We start from the raw sequence: 20,683 nt of genomic DNA, 5'->3' as shown, positions 1-20,683 counted from the left end.
TCTTAAGAATTGGAAACCCCAGATTTTTCCTACCTCTTTATGAGATACAATATGTCTCCCTTAATGTCTTTTGAAATGCAGCACTCGACAATTCAAAAAACGTATAGTTGCAACCCCTTACATCTATCGCACAGGACATACTTGTTCAGAATGTATTGTGGAAAGGGGTATTTTAGTCTTTTTATCCTTTTTGTATTTGGGCACCCATTCAAGGGCCTTTTATGTAAATTATATATTTTAATATAAAAGGCTCTTTTTGGGGTGTGAACAACTACTCACCCCTTTCTCTTGAAACCCTCTTCTCCTCTTCTCTTCTATTTTCTTCTTTTCTCTTCTTCCTCCACTTCTCATCTTGCAACTTGGTATTGGAGCTCTTCTGGGACCTTAGAAGAGCTTTCTCTGCTGACCCCCAAGCCCAGGAAGACCTATTGACTTCAGACTGCTGCCTGATGATGTCAACAGTTCGTACAGGTGCTGACAACAACCCTTGAAACTGGTTCAATTGGGCGTGCCCTGATTTTAGGGAGATTTTGGTATGATTCTCAGCTCCATTTGGAGCTTGTTTTTCCTGGAATTTTCAATAAAAAATCACAGAAAAATACAGGTTCGGTATTGGGGATTTTTCCTTTACTTCTGCAGTTGTTTCTTGCTTGTTGTTTCACTTAGGTCATTTTTCTTTTCTAGAGTTATGGGAAGTAGTTTCACAATTTTTGAATCCTACTTATTTTTTGGGAGATTTTATTCTCCTCCTATATTGCCACTAATCTATGTTTTGGGCTCCTATATGGCTCCCAACCGAGTGTTGGCACGTTTTGGTCGGTCTAGTATATGCCAGTTGGTTGTTGGATGTTGTAGGGTGACCAAGTAGCTAGTCCAAGAGGAATGGAATCGCCTAAGGAGGTACAAACCGTTTTTGGAGTGCTCTCAGGCAATGTTGATGCTTCTAGTGGTATGATAGCTATTGTAAAACTTGACAGAACCAACTTTCTAGAGTGGTTCCAATTTTCCAAGCTTACCATTGGAGGAAAAGTTATGTTAGGATCCATTACAGACAAGGAATTAAAGCCGAAAACTGATGACCCCAAGTTTGCCAAGTGGGAACATGATAATTTGCTAGTAATGTCATAGGCTCATGGCTGGTTTGTTTAATGCAGCCGCATATTGTCTGCAACTACATGTTTCTCTCCACTGCCAAGGATATTTGGGATTATGTTATTGCCACTTATTCTGAAACACAACTCAGGTATACCAACTCTAAAGGGAATCTTGCAATAGGTGTCAGGGGGAGAGGATAGTGGCTATGTACTTCTCTTCCTTACAATCTCTCTCTTTGAAGAAATGGACCATTTGGAGGCCTTGGTATCAAAGAATCCTGAGTGTGGTGAATAATACTAAAAATATGTTGAAAAGAACAGTTTTTGATTTCCTAGCAGATTTGATTGTTGAGTATGATTTTGCTCGGTAACACATCCTTAGTGCAGATATTATTTCCCTTGACATTGCATACTCCTTGGTGTAGGGTGAGCTAATGAGGAGAGTAGGAGGTTGCCATGATGTAAAATACAGTTATTGAGCACTCTACTTACATGTTCTCCAAACCCAAACAAAGTTTTAATCGAAAGGGTGTAAATGATAAGACTGATGAAGTGTGTGAATACTACAAGAAACCAAAACACACTAAGGACCAGTGTTGTAAGCTGAATCCACTTTTGAAGCTTGGGAAGTTTAAAATAACAAAGAAAGGAAATGCTCAACTTACTACTATAGGTGTTGGTTGTCAATTTCCTTGTGTTCAGACTCATATGATTCTTTTGATGTGATGGAGAAATGCAGGGGCCTCTTGACTCAGCTTGAGAAGATTGGGTCCTCTACTTCTACTGGCTCTAGTAATCCTTCTAGTGCTTTTGCTAAAACAGGTACTGTACTTTCCTGTTAATCTTCATCTCCTAGCTCCTAGAATGTGGACTAAGGAGTTAGTGAACACATGACCGGTATGCCTTCCCACTTTAGCTCTTATAAATTGGCTCTGAGGAATGGTAAGATCACTGTGGCTGATGGATCTCAAACTTTAATCTCTGGTCTGGGTGAAGTCAAATTTGGCCATAATCGTTTCTTGAGCTCTGTCCTTTATGTACCATAGTTACACAAAAATCTTTTATTTGTTAGCTCTCTTACCAAATCCCATAACCTTTTTTCCTTCATATTGTGCTTTTCAAGACCAAACACGAAGATGATTGGAACTGGATATGAAGATGATGGAGTTTATCTTTTTGATTAGGCCTCTGAGCAAGGATTATTGTGCCAGACCAAGTCATGTCAAAGTGAAAACTTAAGTCTTTTGGAACTGTGGCATTGTCTTGGTCATGTGTCTTTTAAGTTCATCATTTTTTTATTCAAACTTGTGTCAGTTTGTGCCCAATTCGAGTATGCAATGTGTTGGTGTGAAAATTTTAATAACTTCTCATGCAACATAATTCACTCAATCAAGTGATTGGGTTTTTATTATTTTGGGTAAGGCCCATTCAGGGAATCATACAGATTGTTTCCCTTAATTACATCTCCACAAGAAAGTAGAGAACACCTTTTGATTCTGATTTGGAGAAATGAATGCATAGAACAAAAGAAAAGAACAATAGGGTACTTAAAAAGAACTTTTCATTTGCGTTTCTTTTACAACAAGTGTACAAGAATGAGAAGAAAGAAAAATAAAATAAAATTGAGAAACTATACAACAATTCATTTCTCCTTTCTTTTTGATACAAAGAAAATTTCCTTCTCACTCCTTTCTTCACAATAAGCTGTAGTCAATCAGATGAAATTCTGACTGTAGACAGCCTTAATCCTTGGATTTTTGCATACAAAAAGGGAACTGTAGTAAATCAAACTGAATATTTGATTGTAGACGGTTTTTATCCCTCTGCTCTTCATTTTCATTTGAAGGGAACCATAATCATCCCTTGAGAATTAGATTGTAGATGGTTTAATCCCTAACTTTGTCTCAAAAGAGGGACCATAATCAACCAAGTAGAGGCACCTGGTTGTAGATGGTTTATTTCCCTCTATTTCCTTTCTCAAAAGTGAAAATAAAAGAGGGAGAAAGAAGGATACATAGAAAAAGACATATATAGGAAGTATTCACAAAGAGGACTTTTCTTTTTTTTACTTGTATTAGTGAGACTTTTCCTTCCCTGCCTTCCCTTGAGCACTTCTCTTTTCTTCTCTCTTTATCTTTGCTTTTCTTAAGGATCTCTTGAGATAATTTTCCCCGAAGGGTGTCTCCATTCCTAGCTTCCCCTTATGGAGCTTAAATAAGGAGTGGGGTAGTTATGTAACTACCTCCTCCTCCTAGGTGAAGGACACCTGCCCCTCCCACTTAAAGAGAGGGAACTCCCATGCAGGATACTTTTCTATAGTTTTAATGATTTGGCTAGCAGACTAGCCATCCCACTTATTTGGGTTATAATTTATTAAAATATTATTTGGATTAAAAAATATGCCTTCAACACAATGTGAAGTTTGTCATCTCTCAAAGTAATGTAAAACTACATATTTTTGCGAGTAATAGAAGAAGTGATGTTGGTTTCAATTTGATCCATCTTGATATTTGGGTTCCATATTTTGTTCCTTGTATGGGTGGCTATAAATATTTTATCCTTTCCATTGATGATTACTTTTGACACACTTGATTATATCTGACGAAGTGTAGAGATGAAGTGCCCTCCATTGTTCAAAATTTTTTTAAACTGGTGGAAACACAATTTGAGAGGAAAATCAAGATAATAAGGTTTGACAATGCTAAGTAATACTTTGAAAAAAATTTACGAATCTTCCTTATAATAAAAAGGAGCAATTCATTAAAGCTCATGCTCCCATTACCCATAGGAAAATGTAGTAGAGTGAAAAAATAGACGTGGTTGAAGTTTCTAGAAGGCTTCTTTTCCAGACGCATGTGCCCATTCGCTTTTAGGGATTTACACTTGAAAAAATAGACATTGTTGTCATTGGGGATGACAACTCTAGAATTATCTAGCTGATGTCATTCCTTGCTTCTGAATTTGAGATCAAAGATGTTCTTGACCTCCTTCAAGAGGTAGGCATGTTGGGGTGCAAGTCAGTTGAAACTCCCATTAACCCCAATCATAAATTGAGTGTTGATGATAGAGACATTTATTAGAGGCTAGTTGGTCGGCTTTTCTACTTGTGTTTGACTAGGGCTGATATATCTTATGCCATAAGTGTGGTGAGTTAGAATATACATAAACCCAGAACTTCACAGATGCAGGCAATCAATAGGATTCTTGCCTACTTAAAGGGATTCTAGGCAAATGAGTGCTGTACTCTAACCATGAACATCTCAAATTTGAAGCTTATATTGGTGCAAATTGAGGAGGTTCTATGGATGATAGAAGATCCACCTTTTACTGTGCATTGGTGGGAGGTAATGCTGTATCATGGAGAAGTAAAAAGCAATTTTTTGTGGCTTGATGTAGTGTAGAAGCTGAATATAGTATCAGAGTTACTTTGGCTAAAGACCTTGTTATTTGAGATTGGGATTCAAGTTGATGTTTCAATGAGACTTTCTTGTGATAACCAAGCTGCCATAAACATTGTCCATAATCTAGTCCAACATGACTGCACAAAGCATATTGAGGTTGATGGACACTTCATTAGAGAAAGAATAGCTAGTGGAGAAATACGTGTGATTCAAGCTGATGTTTCAATGAGACTTTCTTTCAATGAGACTTTTTATCCTTTTTTTGTATTTGGGCACCCATTCAAGGGGCTTTTATGTATCTTACATCTTTTAATATAAAAAGGCTATTTTTGGGTGTGAACAGAAACTCGCCCTTTTCTCTTGAAACCCTCTTCTTCTACTTTCTTTCTTTTCTTCCTCCATTTCTCATCTTGCAACTATACTTATTAGTCAACCTGAAACTTAAGTTTGTCTATGGTGAGAACCTTTTTGATCATCATCAACTGTGTGAAAACTTCCACTCTTAAGAATTGGAAACCCCAGATCTTTCCTACCTCTTCATGAGATACTATATGTCCCCTTGTGGAAGGATCTAACTGTAAATAGTCCCTCTGGACCCTCTATTCATATGCCTTGCATTCTTTTGATGGTCTTTTTTATTAGAATAGATATTTCGGTCGTATTCATTGGAGAAGATATTTCTTGATCATTAATTTGATAGTGCTTTTGATAAGAAGATTGTTGTAACTTAGATAAAAGGGTACTGGAAAATGCTTTTATTATTGTTGTACATCCAGTGGATATGCCTGTCTGGAATTGCACTACTGACACAACATCTGGTTTGAATGTAATGCCTGCAGATGTGCAATTGTTGAAAATTTTGTTCTGGAAAAATTATAAATAATACATAAAATGATTGCCAATTAAAATAAGTTAGATGAATAAATCTGTTCGCATTATAAGTGGATGAGTTCATACTTTATACTTGTATTTATCTTGTAACTTTATGTTGATTGGTGACCTTTTTTTAATTCAGTTGTATCTCAGCATGTACGTTTGATTTCATTTTTCTTTGTTCTGTACAGTTTTCTCTAAATAAAGAGTTTTATCTCCTTATAGAATGCAGGTGAAATCGTCAACTCAGCCAGTTGTTATCTCCCTGCCAATCTGCCATTATGATGGTCAGTCACTATTTAATCATTACATTCCAAGAAGGAACCTTTTTTTACTGCTTGTGGTTTTATATTTTTCTTTTTTTTTTCCCTTTTTAATAGCATGGTTTGAAGCTCCGGTTTCAATCAGCATTTCCTCATGTGAAAATGAGGAAATTTTGGGAAGTTTCATAAAATTTCACTAAAATCGTAGGAAACTAGAGAAAGACATAAAACCTTAGAAAAGCATGGAGTTTTTTATTAAGTTTATACACTTAAGACCTAAATAAAAAATTACCATGCACAACAAATAATAAAAGTTCAAATAATCTTAGATAGGCATCAACTGGACAATGCTTAGCTGAGTTGAATTGAGAAATCATGGGAACTAATTTTTTTTTACGAAGGTGAAAATCCTTATAAACCAAATATGACTATTATATCTTGACTCATTTCTTTTTGGATGCCTTAAAATCATCCCTATCTTGAGTTGTGTAGCCATAGCATTGCCATAAAACAGGAGTACAATAGTGTGTAAATCTCATCATGTTATGAAATAATTGCATGCACTGATCAATAAACTTTTAATAGATAACATATTTTTATTATGAAGAAATGCTCTTTAAATTAATTATTTAACTGGAAACTTTAGAAGAATATTGTAAACTTTTCAATTTGTCATGACTCAATTTCCTATGTATTTTTTATCAATAACTGAACCACTGCATTAGAAGATTAAAAAAAATACGAGAGGACACGAGAAAAAGGGAGGGATAATCTCTCTTAGCCCTCCCCACCAAAAGTACTCAACTTACAACAGATCCCAAAACATGTTACCCCTTCCCACGCCTTGTTTAGCAAGTACATCAGCAAATATATTAGCACTTCTCTTCACCCATTCAAGCTTCACTTCCATATTCCAGGTCAGCCATTTAAATCTCTTTTTTTTTTTTCTGCTAATATAGCTCCTGAATCTATTTTTCCTATTGTTGTAACCAATTAATCACTGTTAGAATGCTCGAGTCAGGGGTATTTTGGTCATTCTGGTGTATCTTATTGAAAGTGAAATGTCTATTGTATCTGAGTTTAAGTTATGTGTCCCATCTTCTATGAGGGACAAAATTGTCTTTCTTGTAACTCAAGTTTTTCATGAATAAAAGTCAAGTGGGTCGGCTAGGAGAGTGACTTTTGAACATCCTCTCTTCTAGTCTGGCCGAACACTCTTCTCCTCTTCTTCTTCTTCTTCTTCTTCTTCTTCTTCTTCTTCTTTTCTTTCTTCTTTCTTCTTCTCTACCTTGACCTAGAAACAACTAGGGTTTATTCACATGGTATCAGAGCATTAAGGTTTGGTGTTTGTTTTCTTGCTGTTGTCTTCTTCCTGGGTTCGCCGCCAGCTTCACAGTAGGTTTCATCATCCTACAGCTGATCTGATTGAAGACTCGATAAAGGGATGAAAAGGAGTTGTCGTTTTGAGGGCCTGGAGGTGAGAATGCCTCTGGCCGGTGCTGTGGTGGTCGTTGAAGTGGTATACTAGACCCTCTATTCAGTGTACGAAGAGGGCTGGTCGTATACAGGTATGGACACTGCTGTCATGTGTTCAGAAATGAACTGTGAATGCTGATTTTTTTTGTGTGCTTTGAAAGTTAGTTGTTGTGGTGCTAGGTGAAATTGATACACATATCAGTCATGTTTTTTTTTTTGTGTTTTCTTGCTAACATGTGTGCTGAAAGAAGAGTGGTAGACTGCTGATGTCCACGACAGCAGTGGTGTGGTGTTGATTGTGTTGTGGTGGCTGACATATCTATGTTTTTAAATGCTTAAAAGTGAACCCCTAGACCTTGTGTGTAATCAGTTCTGTAGTATGCAGAACAAGTGTTTGATGAAATGACTGAGAAATTTCAGTAGTGGTGTGTTGGTGGTAAATGGTCCTGTAGCGTACAGTCAAAGTGTTCGATGTGTTGACTGAATGATTTCAGCTTTAGAAGTAGTGTGTAATTGAAGATAGTGGGTTGGTGGTATTGTAAGTGAGATAAGCCTTGTGACAAGTGTGAGATTGTGGTGTATATTCAGAGGAGACATAATTGAGATGGCTTCAATTGTAGTTGGGAATGACAACAAAACATGCATCATGCTCTCTTCAAATTATCTAAGTGTTCAAATGACATCCATCAAGTTGAATGGTGAGTGTGAATAAATCCTAGTTGTTTCTAGGTCAAAGTAGAGAAGAAGAAAGAAGAAGAAAAGAGAAAGAAGAAGGAGAGGAGAAGAGTGTTCGGCCAGACTAGAAGAGAGGATGTACCAAAGTACCTCTCCTAGCCGACCCACTTAACTTTTATTCATGAAAAACTTGAGTTACAAGAAAGACAATTTTGTCCCTCATAGAAGATGGGACACATAACTTAAACTCAGATACAATAGACATTTCACTTTCAATAAGATACACCAAAATGACCAAAATACCCCTGACTCGAGCATTCTAACACTTGACTCAAGCTGGAGAGTATATATCATATAGTCCTAGCTTGTTACAAATGTAATCTATTCTTCCCCGAGACAATCCTTTTGTGAAGATATCTACCCACTGATTTCCTGAGCTCACATGAGATGTAGTTATTACCCCATTTATCACTTTCTCTCTCACAAAGTGACAATCCACCTCAATATGTTTAGTTCTTTCATGGAAGACAGGATTGGATGAGATGTGAACAGCAGCTTGGTTATCACAGTATAGTTTCATGGGTTTGTCAATTGAGAAACCCATCTCCTGTAGTAGGTTCTTCAGCCATACTAGTTCACATGTGGTATGGGCCATAGCCCTATACTTTGCTTCCGCACTACTTCTTGCCACCACTGTTTGCTTCTTGCTCTTCCAAGTTACAAAATTGCCACACAGGAAGGTACAATACCCTGTGGTTGACCTCCTGTCTGATATAGAGTCAGCCCAATTAGCATCTGTGTACCCTACTATCTCAAGAGGTCCTCCTTTTTGGTATAACAAACCACGACCTGGAGCACCCTTTAGGTACCTAACAATTCTCAGAACAGCTTCCCAGTGAGGAACCCGGGGATGTTGCATAAACTGACTCACCACACTCACAACAAATGATATATCTGGTCGGGTAATGGTCAGGTAGTTCAACTTTCCCACCAACCTTCTGTACCTTCTAGGATCATCAAACTCTTCACCTGCATCCACACTTAACTTGGCATTGAGTTCCATAGGAGTCTCTGCTGGTTTAGCACCTAACAACCTTGTTTCTTCAAGTAGATCAAGAACATATTTCCTCTGACATAGGTTGATCCCCTGTTTTGACCTCGCAACTTCTATTCCTAAGAAATACTTTAGCTTCCCCAGATCTTTCGTATTGAAGTGGTCCTGTAATAATTTTTTCAGCCTGTCAATTCCATTGTTGTCACTTCCAGTTATGACAATATCATCCACATACACGACTATCAAAATGTTTCCATCTTCTGAGTTATAGCTAAACACAGAATGATCAACCTGACACTGTTTCATCCCAAAGGCCTTCACCACTTCACTGAACCTGCCGAACCATGCACGAGGAGATTGTTTCAGTCCATACATTGCCTTTTTGAGCCTGCACACCTTACCAGCCTCCCCCTGAGCAACAAACCCTGATGGTTGCTCCATATACACCTCCTCAACAAGATCACCATGTAAGAAGGCATTTTTGATGTCAAGTTGTAGGAGAGGCCAATCATACATAGTAGCCAATGAGATCAACATCCGAACTGAACCAATTTTAGCCATAGGAGAGAATGTCTCCATATAGTCCACACCATATAACTGAGAATAGCCCTTGGCCACTAACCGTGCCTTTAGTCATTCCACACTGCCATCAGGAAGATGTTTCACTGTATAGACCCATTTACACCCAACAGTGTGCTTACCAAGAGGAAGGGTGGTGAGTTCCCACGTATGATTATGTTGTAGGGCAGAGAGTTCTTCTTCCATGGCTTGCCGCCACCCTGGAGAGACAAGGGCTTCCTGTACAGTCTTGGGAATGGGAACCGATGAGAGTAATGATATAAACTTGCAATGGGAAGTAGAAAGGTGAGCAGTGGAAACATAGTCTGAAATAGGATGAGAAGTACAAGTACGTTTACCTTTCCGCAAAGCAATAGGAAGATGAAGATCTGAGGGAGAGGGGGTAGTAGCAGGATCTGTCGACGGGTGCTGAAGTGGAGGAGGAGCCGAAGCACTTTTGCGAGTATACACTTGAGTAATTGGCGGCCTCTCTGTAGTAACCGGCATATGATGTGCATCTGCAGTAGGAGTGGGAACTACGGGAAGGGGGTCCACAATTGGAACAGGAAGAGGAACCACTGAGGGAGAAGAAGAGACCCCGGCATTGGAGAAAAAGGGAACTGATTCAAAGAAGGTGACATCAGGGCACACAAACGATTTATGAAACTTAGGTTTATAACACTTGTACCCTTTCTGAGTCCTTGAGTAGCCAAGAAAAATACACTTTGTAGCCCGAGCATCTAGCTTTGTCTACTCCAGGCCCCAAGTGCTGAACAAAACAAACACAGCCAAAGACTCTTGGGGTGAGAGGAAAGGGAGACAAAGTGGGGAACAACACGGAGAAAGGGGATTGACTTCCAAGGATTGACATGGGCATCTGATTTATCAAAAAACAGGACGTAAGAACAGCATCACTCCAAAAATGCTTTGGGACATGCATATTGATCATCAAGGACCGAGCAGTTTCAAGAAGATGTCTATTTTTCCGTTCAGCTACACCGTTTTGTTGTGGGGTGTAGGCACAAGAAGTTTGATGAATTATTCCATGATGTTCTAGGTATTGCTGAAATGATGAGGAGATGTATTATTTGGCATTATCGGAGCGAAGTGTTTTCATATGAACACCAAACTGAGTGCATATTTCAGCATGAAATTTCTGAAAAATAGAGAACAATTCACTACTGTCTTTCATAAGATAGATCCATGTCATTCTTGAAAAGTCATCAACAAAGATTACAAAATACTTAAACCCATTGTATTACACCACTTTAACTGGACCCCATACATCAGAATGAACTAAAACAAAAGGACTTGAGACACGACTATCAGTTCTTGGACTAAATGAGACTCGATGATGTTTTTCCAACTGACATGACTCACAATCTAATGATGAAAGATGACTCAAGGAAGGAACTAGCAGCTTCAAAGCCTTGAGAGGGGGATGACCAAGTCTGTAGTGCCATTTGAGAGGAGTAAGAGACGACTGAAAAGCCACTGGAGGGCCACCACCATCAAGGTAATACAAACCACCGGCTTCATGCCCTTCACCACTCTTCGTCCCCGTCTTGAGATCCTGAAACACACAAGAAGAAGGATAGAAGGTTACAGAACAATTAAGGGATTTGGTTAATCTACTAACAGACATAAGGTTAAAAGGGAACTTAGGAACATATAAAACAGATGCTAAAGACAATGAGGAGAGATCAACATCACCAACACCACAAATAGGAGATGTAGAACCATTAGCAAGTGTAACTGTCTGAGATGTGGAGGTGCGAGAAAGGGAAGAAAATACATCAGGAGTCCTAGACATATGGTCCGAGGCGCCAGAATCAATGATCCAGGGTGAGGCTTTGGAAGCTAAACAAGTCATACCTGAATGGGCAAGTGTAGCTGTGTTCTGCTGAGTTGCTTGAAGGAACTGCTCATATATTGCCCGTGGTACACACCATTTCTTGCCCGGAAGCACAAGTGGGTGTGGAGGGGGTTGGTGCAGTTTGTTGGCTTTCAGTAATTGTGCTACTACTCTTAGATGTAACATGGTTAGCCCAAGTGTTGGGTGGACCACACAAATCATAGCAGAAATTAACTGTGTGCCCCTCTAAGCCACAATGTGTACATTTTCTCTGATCATTACTCCTTCCTTTTCCACGGCCTCTAGTCCGGCCACTGGCCCGGTTAAACATGTGCCCATCACGGTTGTTTGGAGGGCCACTGCTGCCACCACCACTTCTACTTCCACGACCACTCCCTTTAGTCACTACCAAACCAGATCTATCAGAGAAGGAAGAATGTTCCACTGTCTCAATGGATGTCCTCTTAAGATGGGCAAAAACTTCTTCAAGTGAGGGGAGAGCTGATCCCCCCAATATCTGTGCTTCGACAGGCTCATACTCAGCCTTCAAGCGCACAAGAAACCTAGTCACATCAAGCTGTTCACGTTGCTGTTGTTGGATCTGGACATCTGATGTGAGAGGATGATACACATTTAGCTCATTGCGGATGTTTCTCAAACTTGCATAATACTCTTCTAAGCTTTGATTTCCTTGCTTCAAATTGAAGTACTCTTGGTATAACTGATATACCCTAGTTGTATTGTCTTGTCCAAAGTACAACTTTTGAACACTTAGATAATCTGAGGAGAGCATGATGCCTGTTTTGTTGTAATTCCCTACTACAGTTGAAGCCATCTCAATTATGTTTCCTCTGAATGTACACCACAATCTCACACTTGTCACAAGACTGATCTCACTTCCAATACCACCAACCCACTTTCTTCAACTGCACATTACACACTACACTCTAAAGCTGAAATCATTCAGTCAACACATCAAACACTTGGACTGCACACTGCAGTCCATTTACCACCACCATACCACTACTGAAATTACTCAGTCATTTCATTGAACACTTGTTCTGTAAACTGCAGAACTGATTACACACAAGGTCTTGGGGTTCACTTTTAAGCATTTAAAAACATAGATATGTCAGCCACCACAACACAATCAACACCACACCACAACTGTGGTGGACATCAACAGTCTACCACTCTTCGTTCAGCACACATGTGAGTAAGAAAACACACAAAAAAACATGACTGATATGTGTATCAGTTTCACCCAGCACCACAACAACTAACTTTCGAAGCCCACACAAAAAAATCAGCATTCACAGTCCATTTCTGAACACACGACAACAGTGTCCATACCTGTATATGACCAGCCCTCTTCGTACACTGAATAGAGGGTCTAGTATACCATTTCAACGACCACCACAACACCGGCCAGAGGCATTCTCACCTCCAGGCCCTCAAAACGACAACTCCTTTTCAGTCCTTTATCGAGTCTTCAATCCGATCAGTTGAAGGATGATGAAACTTACTGTGAAGCTGGCGGCGAACCCAGGAAGAAGACAGCAGCAAGAAAACGAACACCAAACCTTAATGCTCTGATACCATGTGAATAAATCCTAATTGTTTCTAGGTCAAAGTAGAGAAGAAGAAAGAAGAAAGAAAAGAGAAAGAAGAAGGAGAGGAGAAGAGTGTTCGGCCAGACTAGAAGAGAGGATGTACCAAAGTACCTCTCCTAGCCGACCCACTTAACTTTTATTCATGAAAAACTTGAGTTACAAGAAAGACAATTTTGTCCCTCATAGAAGATGGGACACATAACTTAAACTAAGATACAATAGACATTTCACTTTCAATAAGATACACCAGAATGACCAAAATACCCCTAACTCGAGCATTCTAACAGTGAGAACTATGTACCATGGGCAAAATCTGTGGAAGTGTTCTTGAAGGCCAAGAGGAAAGTAAAACATGTGAGGGAGGAGAAACCATCCTCTGATTCTCCTGGGTTCAGTGATTGGGAACAAGGTAATGCAAAGATAATTACATGGCTTTGGAACAGCATGGAACCAAAGATTAGTGTGAACTTCATGTTCCTAGATACAACCAAAGAGATCTGGGATCATGCTAAAAAGTTGTACTCTGGACAAGACAATACAACTAGGGTATATCAGTTATACCAAGAGTACTTCAATTTGAAGCAAGGAAATCAAAGCTTAGAAGAGTATTATGCAAGTTTGAGAAACATCCGCAATGAGCTAAATGTGTATCACCCTCTCACATCAGATGTCCAGATCCAACAACAGCAACGTGAACAGCTTGATGTGACTAGGTTTCTTGTGCGCTTGAAGGCTGAGTATGAGCCTGTCGAAGCACAGATATTGGGGGGATCAGCTCTCCCCTCACTTGAAGAAGTTTTTGCCCATCTTAAGAGGACATCCATTGAGACAGTGGAACATTCTTCCTTCTCTGATAGATCTGGTTTGGTAGTGACTAAAGGGAGTGGTCGTGGAAGTAGAAGTGGTGGTGGCAGCAGTGGCCCTCCAAACAACCGTGATGGGCACATGTTTAACCGGGCCAGTGGCCGGACTAGAGGCCGTGGAAAAGGAAGGAGTAATGATCAGAGAAAATGTACACATTGTGGCTTAGAGGGGCACACAGTTAATTTCTGCTATGATTTGTGTGGTCCACCCAACACTTGGGCTAACCATGTTACATCTAAGAGTAGTAGCACAATTACTGAAAGCCAACAAACTGCACCAACCCCCTCCACACCCACTTGTGCTTCCGGGCAAGAAATGGTGTGTACCACGGGCAATATATGAGCAGTTCCTTCAAGCAACTCAGCAGAACACAGCTACACTTGCCCATTCAGGTATGACTTGTTTAGCTTCCAAAGCCTCACCCTGGATCATTGATTCTGGCGCCTCGGACCATATGTCTAGGACTCCTGATGTATTTTCTTCCCTTTCTCGCACCTCCACATCTCAGACAGTTACACTTGCTAATGGTTCTACATCTCCTATTTGTGGTGTTGGTGATGTTGATCTCTCCTCATTGTCTTTAGCATCTGTTTTATATGTTCCTAAGTTCCCTTTTAACCTTATGTCTGTTAGTAGATTAACCAAATCCCTTAATTGTTCTGTAACCTTCTATCCTTCTTCTTGTGTGTTTCAGGATCTCAAGACGGGGACGAAGAGTGGTGAAGGGCATGAAGCCGGTGGTTTGTATTACCTTGATGGTGGTGGCCCTCCAGTGGCTTTTCAGTCGTCTCTTACTCCTCTCAAATGGCACTACAGACTTGGTCATCCCCCTCTCAAGGCTTTGAAGCTGCTAGTTCCTTCCTTGAGTCATCTTTCATCATTAGATTGTGAGTCATGTCAGTTGGAAAAACATCATCGAGTCTCATTTAGTCCAAGAACTGATAGTCGTGTCTCAAGTCCTTTTGTTTTAGTTCATTCTGATGTATGGGGTCCAGTTAAAGTGGTGTAATACAATGGGTTTAAGTATTTTGTAATCTTTGTTGATGACTTTTCAAGAATGACATGGATCTATCTTATGAAAGACAGTAGTGAATTGTTCTCTATTTTTCAGAAATTTCATGCTGAAATATGCACTCAGTTTGGTGTTCATATGAAAACACTTCGCTCCGATAATGCCAAATAATACATCTCCTCATCATTTCAGCAATACCTAGAACATCATGGAATAATTCATCAAACTTCTTGTGCCTACACCCCACAACAAAACGGTGTAGCTGAACGGAAAAATAGACATCTTCTTGAAACTGCTCGGTCCTTGATGATCAATATGCATGTCCCAAAGCATTTTTGGAGTGATGCTGTTCTTACGTCCTGTTTTTTGATAAATCAGATGCCCATGTCAATCCTTGGAAGTCAATCCCCTTTCTCCGTGTTGTTCCCCACTTTGTCTCCCTTTCCTCTCACCCCAAGAGTCTTTGGCTGTGTTTGTTTTGTTCAGCACTTGGGGCCTGGAGTAGACAAAGCTAGATGCTCGGGCTACAAAGTGTATTTTTCTTGGCTACTCAAGGACTCAGAAAGGGTACAAGTGTTATAAACCTAAGTTTCATAAATCGTTTGTGTGCCCTGATGTCACCTTCTTTGAATCAGTTCCCTTTTTCTCCAATGCCGGGGTCTCTTCTTCTCCCTCAGTGGTTCCTCTTCCTGTTCCAATTGTGGACCCCCTTCCCGTAGTTCCCACTCCTACTGCAGATGCACATCATATGCCGGTTACTACAGAGAGGCCGCCAATTACTCAAGTGTATACTCGCAAAAGTGCTTCGGCTCCTCCTCCACTTCAGCACCCGTCGACAGATCCTGCTACTACCCCCTCTCCCTCAGATCTTCATCTTCCTATTGCTTTGCGGAAAGGTAAACGTACTTGTACTTCTCATCCTATTTCAGACTATGTTTCCACTGCTCACCTTTCTACTTCCCATTGCAAGTTTATATCATTACTCTCATCGGTTCCCATTCCCAAGACTGTACAGGAAGCCCTTGTCTCTCCAGGGTGGCGGCAAGCCATGGAAGAAGAACTCTCTGCCCTACAACATAATCATACGTGGGAACTCACCACCCTTCCTCTTGGTAAGCACACTGTTGGGTGTAAATGGGTCTATACAGTGAAACATCTTCCTGATGGCAGTGTGGAATGACTAAAGGCACGGTTAGTGGCCAAGGGCTATTCTCAGTTATATGGTGTGGACTATATGGAGACATTCTCTCCTATGGCTAAAATTGGTTCAGTTCGGATGTTGATCTCATTGGCTACTATGTATGATTGGCCTCTCCTACAACTTGACATCAAAAATGCCTTCTTACATGGTGATCTTGTTGAGGAGGTGTATATGGAGCAACCATCAGGGTTTGTTGCTCAGGGGGAGGCTGGTAAGGTGTGCAGGCTCAAAAAGGCAATGTATGGACTGAAACAATCTCCTCGTGCATGGTTCGGCAGGTTCAGTGAAGTGGTGAAGGCCTTTGGGATGAAACAGTGTCAGGTTGATCATTCTGTGTTTAGCTATAACTCAGAAGATGGAAACATTTTGATAGTCGTGTATGTGGATGATATTGTCATAACTGGAAGTGACAACAATGGAATTGACAGGCTGAAAAAATTATTACAGGACCACTTCAATACGAAAGATCTGGGGAAGCTAAAGTATTTCTTAGGAATAGAAGTTGCGAGGTCAAAACAGGGGATCAACCTATGTCAGAGGAAATATGTTCTTGATCTACTTGAAGAAACAAGGTTGTTAGGTGCTAAACCAGCAGAGACTCCTATGGAACTCAATGCCAAGTTAAGTGTGGATGCAGGTGAAGAGTTTGATGATCCTAGAAGGTACAGAAGGTTGGTGGGAAAGTTGAACTACCTGACCATTACCCGACCAGATATATCATTTGTTGTGAGTGTGGTGAGTCAGTTTATGCAACATCCCCGGGTTCCTCACTGGGAAGCTGTTCTGAGAATTGTTAGGTACCTAAAGGGTGCTCCAGGTCGTGGTTTGTTATACCAAAAAGGAGGACCTCTTGAGATAGTAGGGTACACAGATGCTAATTGGGCTGACTCTATATCAGACAGGAGGTCAACCACAGGGTATTGTACCTTCCTGTGTGGCAATTTTGTAACTTGGAAGAGCAAGAAGCAAACAGTGGTGGCAAGAAGTAGTGCGGAAGCAAAGTATAGGGCTATGGCCCATACCACATGTGAACTAGTATGGCTGAAGAACCTACTACAGGAGATGGGTTTCTCAATTGACAAACCCATGAAACTATACTGTGATAACCAAGCTGCTGTTCACATCTCATCCAATCCTGTCTTCCATGAAAGAACTAAACATATTGAGGTGGATTGTCACTTTGTGAGAGAGAAAGTGATAAATGGGGTAATAACTACATCTCATGTGAGCTCAGGAAATCAGTGGGTAGATATCTTCACAAAAGGATTGTCTCGGGGAAGAATAGATTACATTTGTAACAAGCTAGGACTATATGATATATACTCTCCAGCTTGAGTCAACAGAACTACCTGGAGAACATTCGGCCTTAGTCTCCACTAAGGGGAATAGATTTTTAGACAAGAAATCCCTCAAGTGTACCCATTATGGTGGTGATAAACACAAAAAGGAGAAACGTTGGGTCTTGTACCCTCATCTGAAGCCAGCTGCTCTAAGAAAGGGCAAAAGGCAACATAAGGGCCACACAACAAGTGGGAATCTTGGCACCAACAACAGTAGTGACAACTCACAGAATACTCAGACAGTGTCCTCTTCCACCGCAAGGCAGGCTGCCGACACCTCTGGACCAAGTACTTCGGGCTTCACAACTAGTGAGGTAGAGGTTCTCAGCCGAGCATTATCCCGTTTGAAGAACAATTCTTTAGCTTCCACCTCTCTTGCCAAATCAGGTACAGCCTCTGCATTTAGTGCAACTAGTTCCATTAACTCTACCTCTTGGGTGATTGATTCCGGAGCCACTGACCATATGACACATATGTCCTCCTTATTTTCTACATATCATTTGTTATCTGGCCAGGATAAGATGAGAGTAGCTGATGGGTCCCTCTCCACCATCTTTGGAAAGGGGGTGGTTGACCTAAGCAAGGATCTCTCTCTTAAATCAGTCCTACATGTTCCTAGTCTTACCTCAAAACAGACAAAGCTTACAAAAAATTTGAACTGCAGTATAACTTTCTTTCCTTCTCATTGTGTCTTCCAGGACAGATTGACAAGGAGAACGATTGGGAGTTGTCATGAGTATGGGGGCCTCTACTATTTTGATGAAGATGTTAGCTCAGCCTTGCAAGCTTCTACTACCAGTCCGGAAAGTGTGGAGTCAATAGCTAGGCTGCACTTGTGGCATGCTAGGCTTGGTCATTTGCCATTTTCTTCTTTAGCAATGTTGTTTCCCAAATTATGTAAGGGCATTCCGAGTTAGAGTTTAATTTGTGATGTGTGTCAAATGTCAAAACAATGTAGATCAATGTATCCAATTTCTAGTAATGAAATTCAAGTCCCTTTTGGCATGCTAGGCTTGGTCATTTGCCATTTTCTTCTTTAGCAATGTTGTTTCCCAAATTATGTAAGGGCATTCCGAGTTAGAGTTTAATTTGTGATGTGTGTCAAATGTCAAAACAATGTAGATCAATGTATCCAATTTCTAGTAATGAAATTCAAGTCCCTTTTGATTTGGTTCATTCTGATGTTTGGGGTCCTTCACCCATTGTTTCCATTGATGGCTTTCGTTACTTTATCAGTTTTATTGACCATTATTCTCGATGTACTTGGATTTATCTGTTGAAAGGACGTGATGAAGTTCCCCGGATAACTATGATGTTTTGCAAGATGGTTGAAACACAATTTGATAAAAAGATCAAGCAGTTCCGTTCAGACAATGCAACTGAATACTTTGAAAGATCCCTGAACTCATTCATGGAAGATGCATGCGTGTTACATCAATCATCATGTGCTTACACCCCTCAGCAAAATGGGGTTGCTGAGCGCAAGAACAGGCACCTATTGGAGGTAGCTCGAGCCCTTCTTTTCTAGCACAATGTGCCCAAGCAATATTGGTCTCAAGCTGTTCTCACTGCATCATACCTAATAAATCGGATGCCATCTAAGGTATTGGGTATGAAGACCCCTTTCTTTGTTTTGTGTCCCACTCTTCCAGAATTTCCTCTTCCCCCACGGGTTTTTGGCTGTACATGCTTCATACATGTGAAGGATCTAAAGAAAACCAAGTTGGATCCTAAGGCTACAAAGGGAATATTTTTGGGGTACTCTCCTACGCAAAAGGGGTATAAGTGTTATGATCCTGTCACCAAGAAAAAATGTCACCAGAGATGTAGTCTTTTTTGAGTCTCAACCCTATTTTCAGTCTTCTCAGAATCCTCTTTAGGGGGAGAGTAGTGGGTTGGAAGAGGATTCTCATTTTCCCTTCTTTTTTGTTCCCATTTCATCACCTTCCACTACTACTAGCTGTAACATTCCGGGTCAACCTAGTGAGACTCTTACTGTGCCAGTTACGTCTCCAGATTCGGCTGATGCTTCTGAAGGTTCCAGTAAACAAGAGAAAGAGATACTTACATACAACAGAAGGAAGAAGGCCCCTCAACCTCATGATTGCAACCAGTTGAACTCAGATCAATCTATCTCTGCAATCCAAGGTAATTCTGACTCACTCAATTCATATTTGGATCTTCCTATTGCTCTCCGTAAGCCTGTTCGTTCTTGTACCACTTGGCATCCCATAGCTGATTATGTTTCTTACTCACACTTATCCCCTACCTATCATTCCTTTTTGTCAGCTCTTTCCTCTGTATGTGTCCCTTCCAGGTATTCAGAGGTGACATCTGATGCAAGGTGGAGAGAAGCCATGAATGAGGAGATGAAAGACTTAATGAAAGCAAGGACGTGGGAATTGGTGGACCTGCCAGAGGGGAAAGGCACTGTTGGGTGCAAGTGGGTATTCACAGTAAAGCACAGGGAAGATGGGTCAATTGAGAGGTACATGGCCAGACTTGTGGCAAAGGGATTTACACAAAAGGAAGGAATTGACTACAAGGAAACCTTTGCCCCAGTAGCAAAGCTCAACACAATCAGGGTTCTACTGTCACTAGCAGCAAAATTCTCTTGGGAACTTCATCAGTTGGATGTGAAGAATGCCTTCCTAAATGGTGATCTTCATGAAGAGGTATTCATGGAACCCCCACCTGGATATGTGTTGGAAAGAAGGTATGCAAACTAAGGAAAGCATTATATGGTTTGAAGCAATCTCCCCGGACATGGTTTGAGAGACTTTGTTTGGCTGTGAAGAAAGTAGGGTACACTCAGAGCAGTGGAGATCATACATTTTTTACAAGGAGACAGGATGACAAACTTACAACACTTATTGTGTATGTGGATGATATGGTGATTACTAGAATGATGTGAAAGAGATGAAGAGGCTGAAGAAGTTCTTAGCTTCAGAATTTGAGATCAAAGACCTGGGAAATCTGAGATACTTTCTTGGGATTGAAGTTGCTAGATCAAGAGAAGGAATTTACATATGTCAAAGAAAGTATGTGCTAGATCTCCTAGAGGAAACAGGCATGATGGGGTGCAGGCCAGTAGACACTCCAATAGAACCAAGCCATGGATTACAAGAATCAATGGGTGAGGAATACTGTGATAAGGAAAGGTACCAAAAATTGGTAGGAAAACTGATATACTTATCCCTTACTCGGCCAGACATTGCTTATGCAGTGCATGTTGTCAGTCAATTCATGCATTCACCAAAGGCCCCTCATATGAGAGCAATGGAAAGAATCCTCTGATACTTGAAGACTTGCCCAGGGAAAGGAATTCTATTCAGAAAAAACAACAGACTTGAAATTGAAGCCTACACTGATGCTGATTGGGCTGGGTCTGTTGGAGACAGAAA

The 20,683-nt window shown here is 40.5% G+C and overlaps 1 protein-coding gene across 5 annotated transcripts in view; it reads left to right on the top strand.

Annotated features, from left to right (window-relative positions):
• ARP8 (actin-related protein 8) overlaps positions 1-20,683 on the top strand; it is a 112,388-nt gene that overhangs the window by 25,670 nt on the left and 66,035 nt on the right. For all 5 annotated transcript variants that reach the window (XM_088966136.1, XM_088966134.1, XM_088966137.1 and 2 more), the window contains one exon: positions 5,594-5,655. In XM_088966136.1, coding sequence (XP_088822262.1) covers positions 5,594-5,655 — 62 coding nt within the window. The remainder of the gene's footprint in view (positions 1-5,593; positions 5,656-20,683) is intronic.

This window comes from Nelumbo lutea, chromosome 1 (assembly GCF_056320005.1).
Source record: "Nelumbo lutea isolate HS-2025 chromosome 1, American lotus-T2T, whole genome shotgun sequence".
NCBI lineage: Eukaryota > Viridiplantae > Streptophyta > Magnoliopsida > Proteales > Nelumbonaceae > Nelumbo > Nelumbo lutea.
Note: the sequence above shows the minus strand (reverse complement) of the source record. Positions and strands in the feature narration are given on the sequence as shown.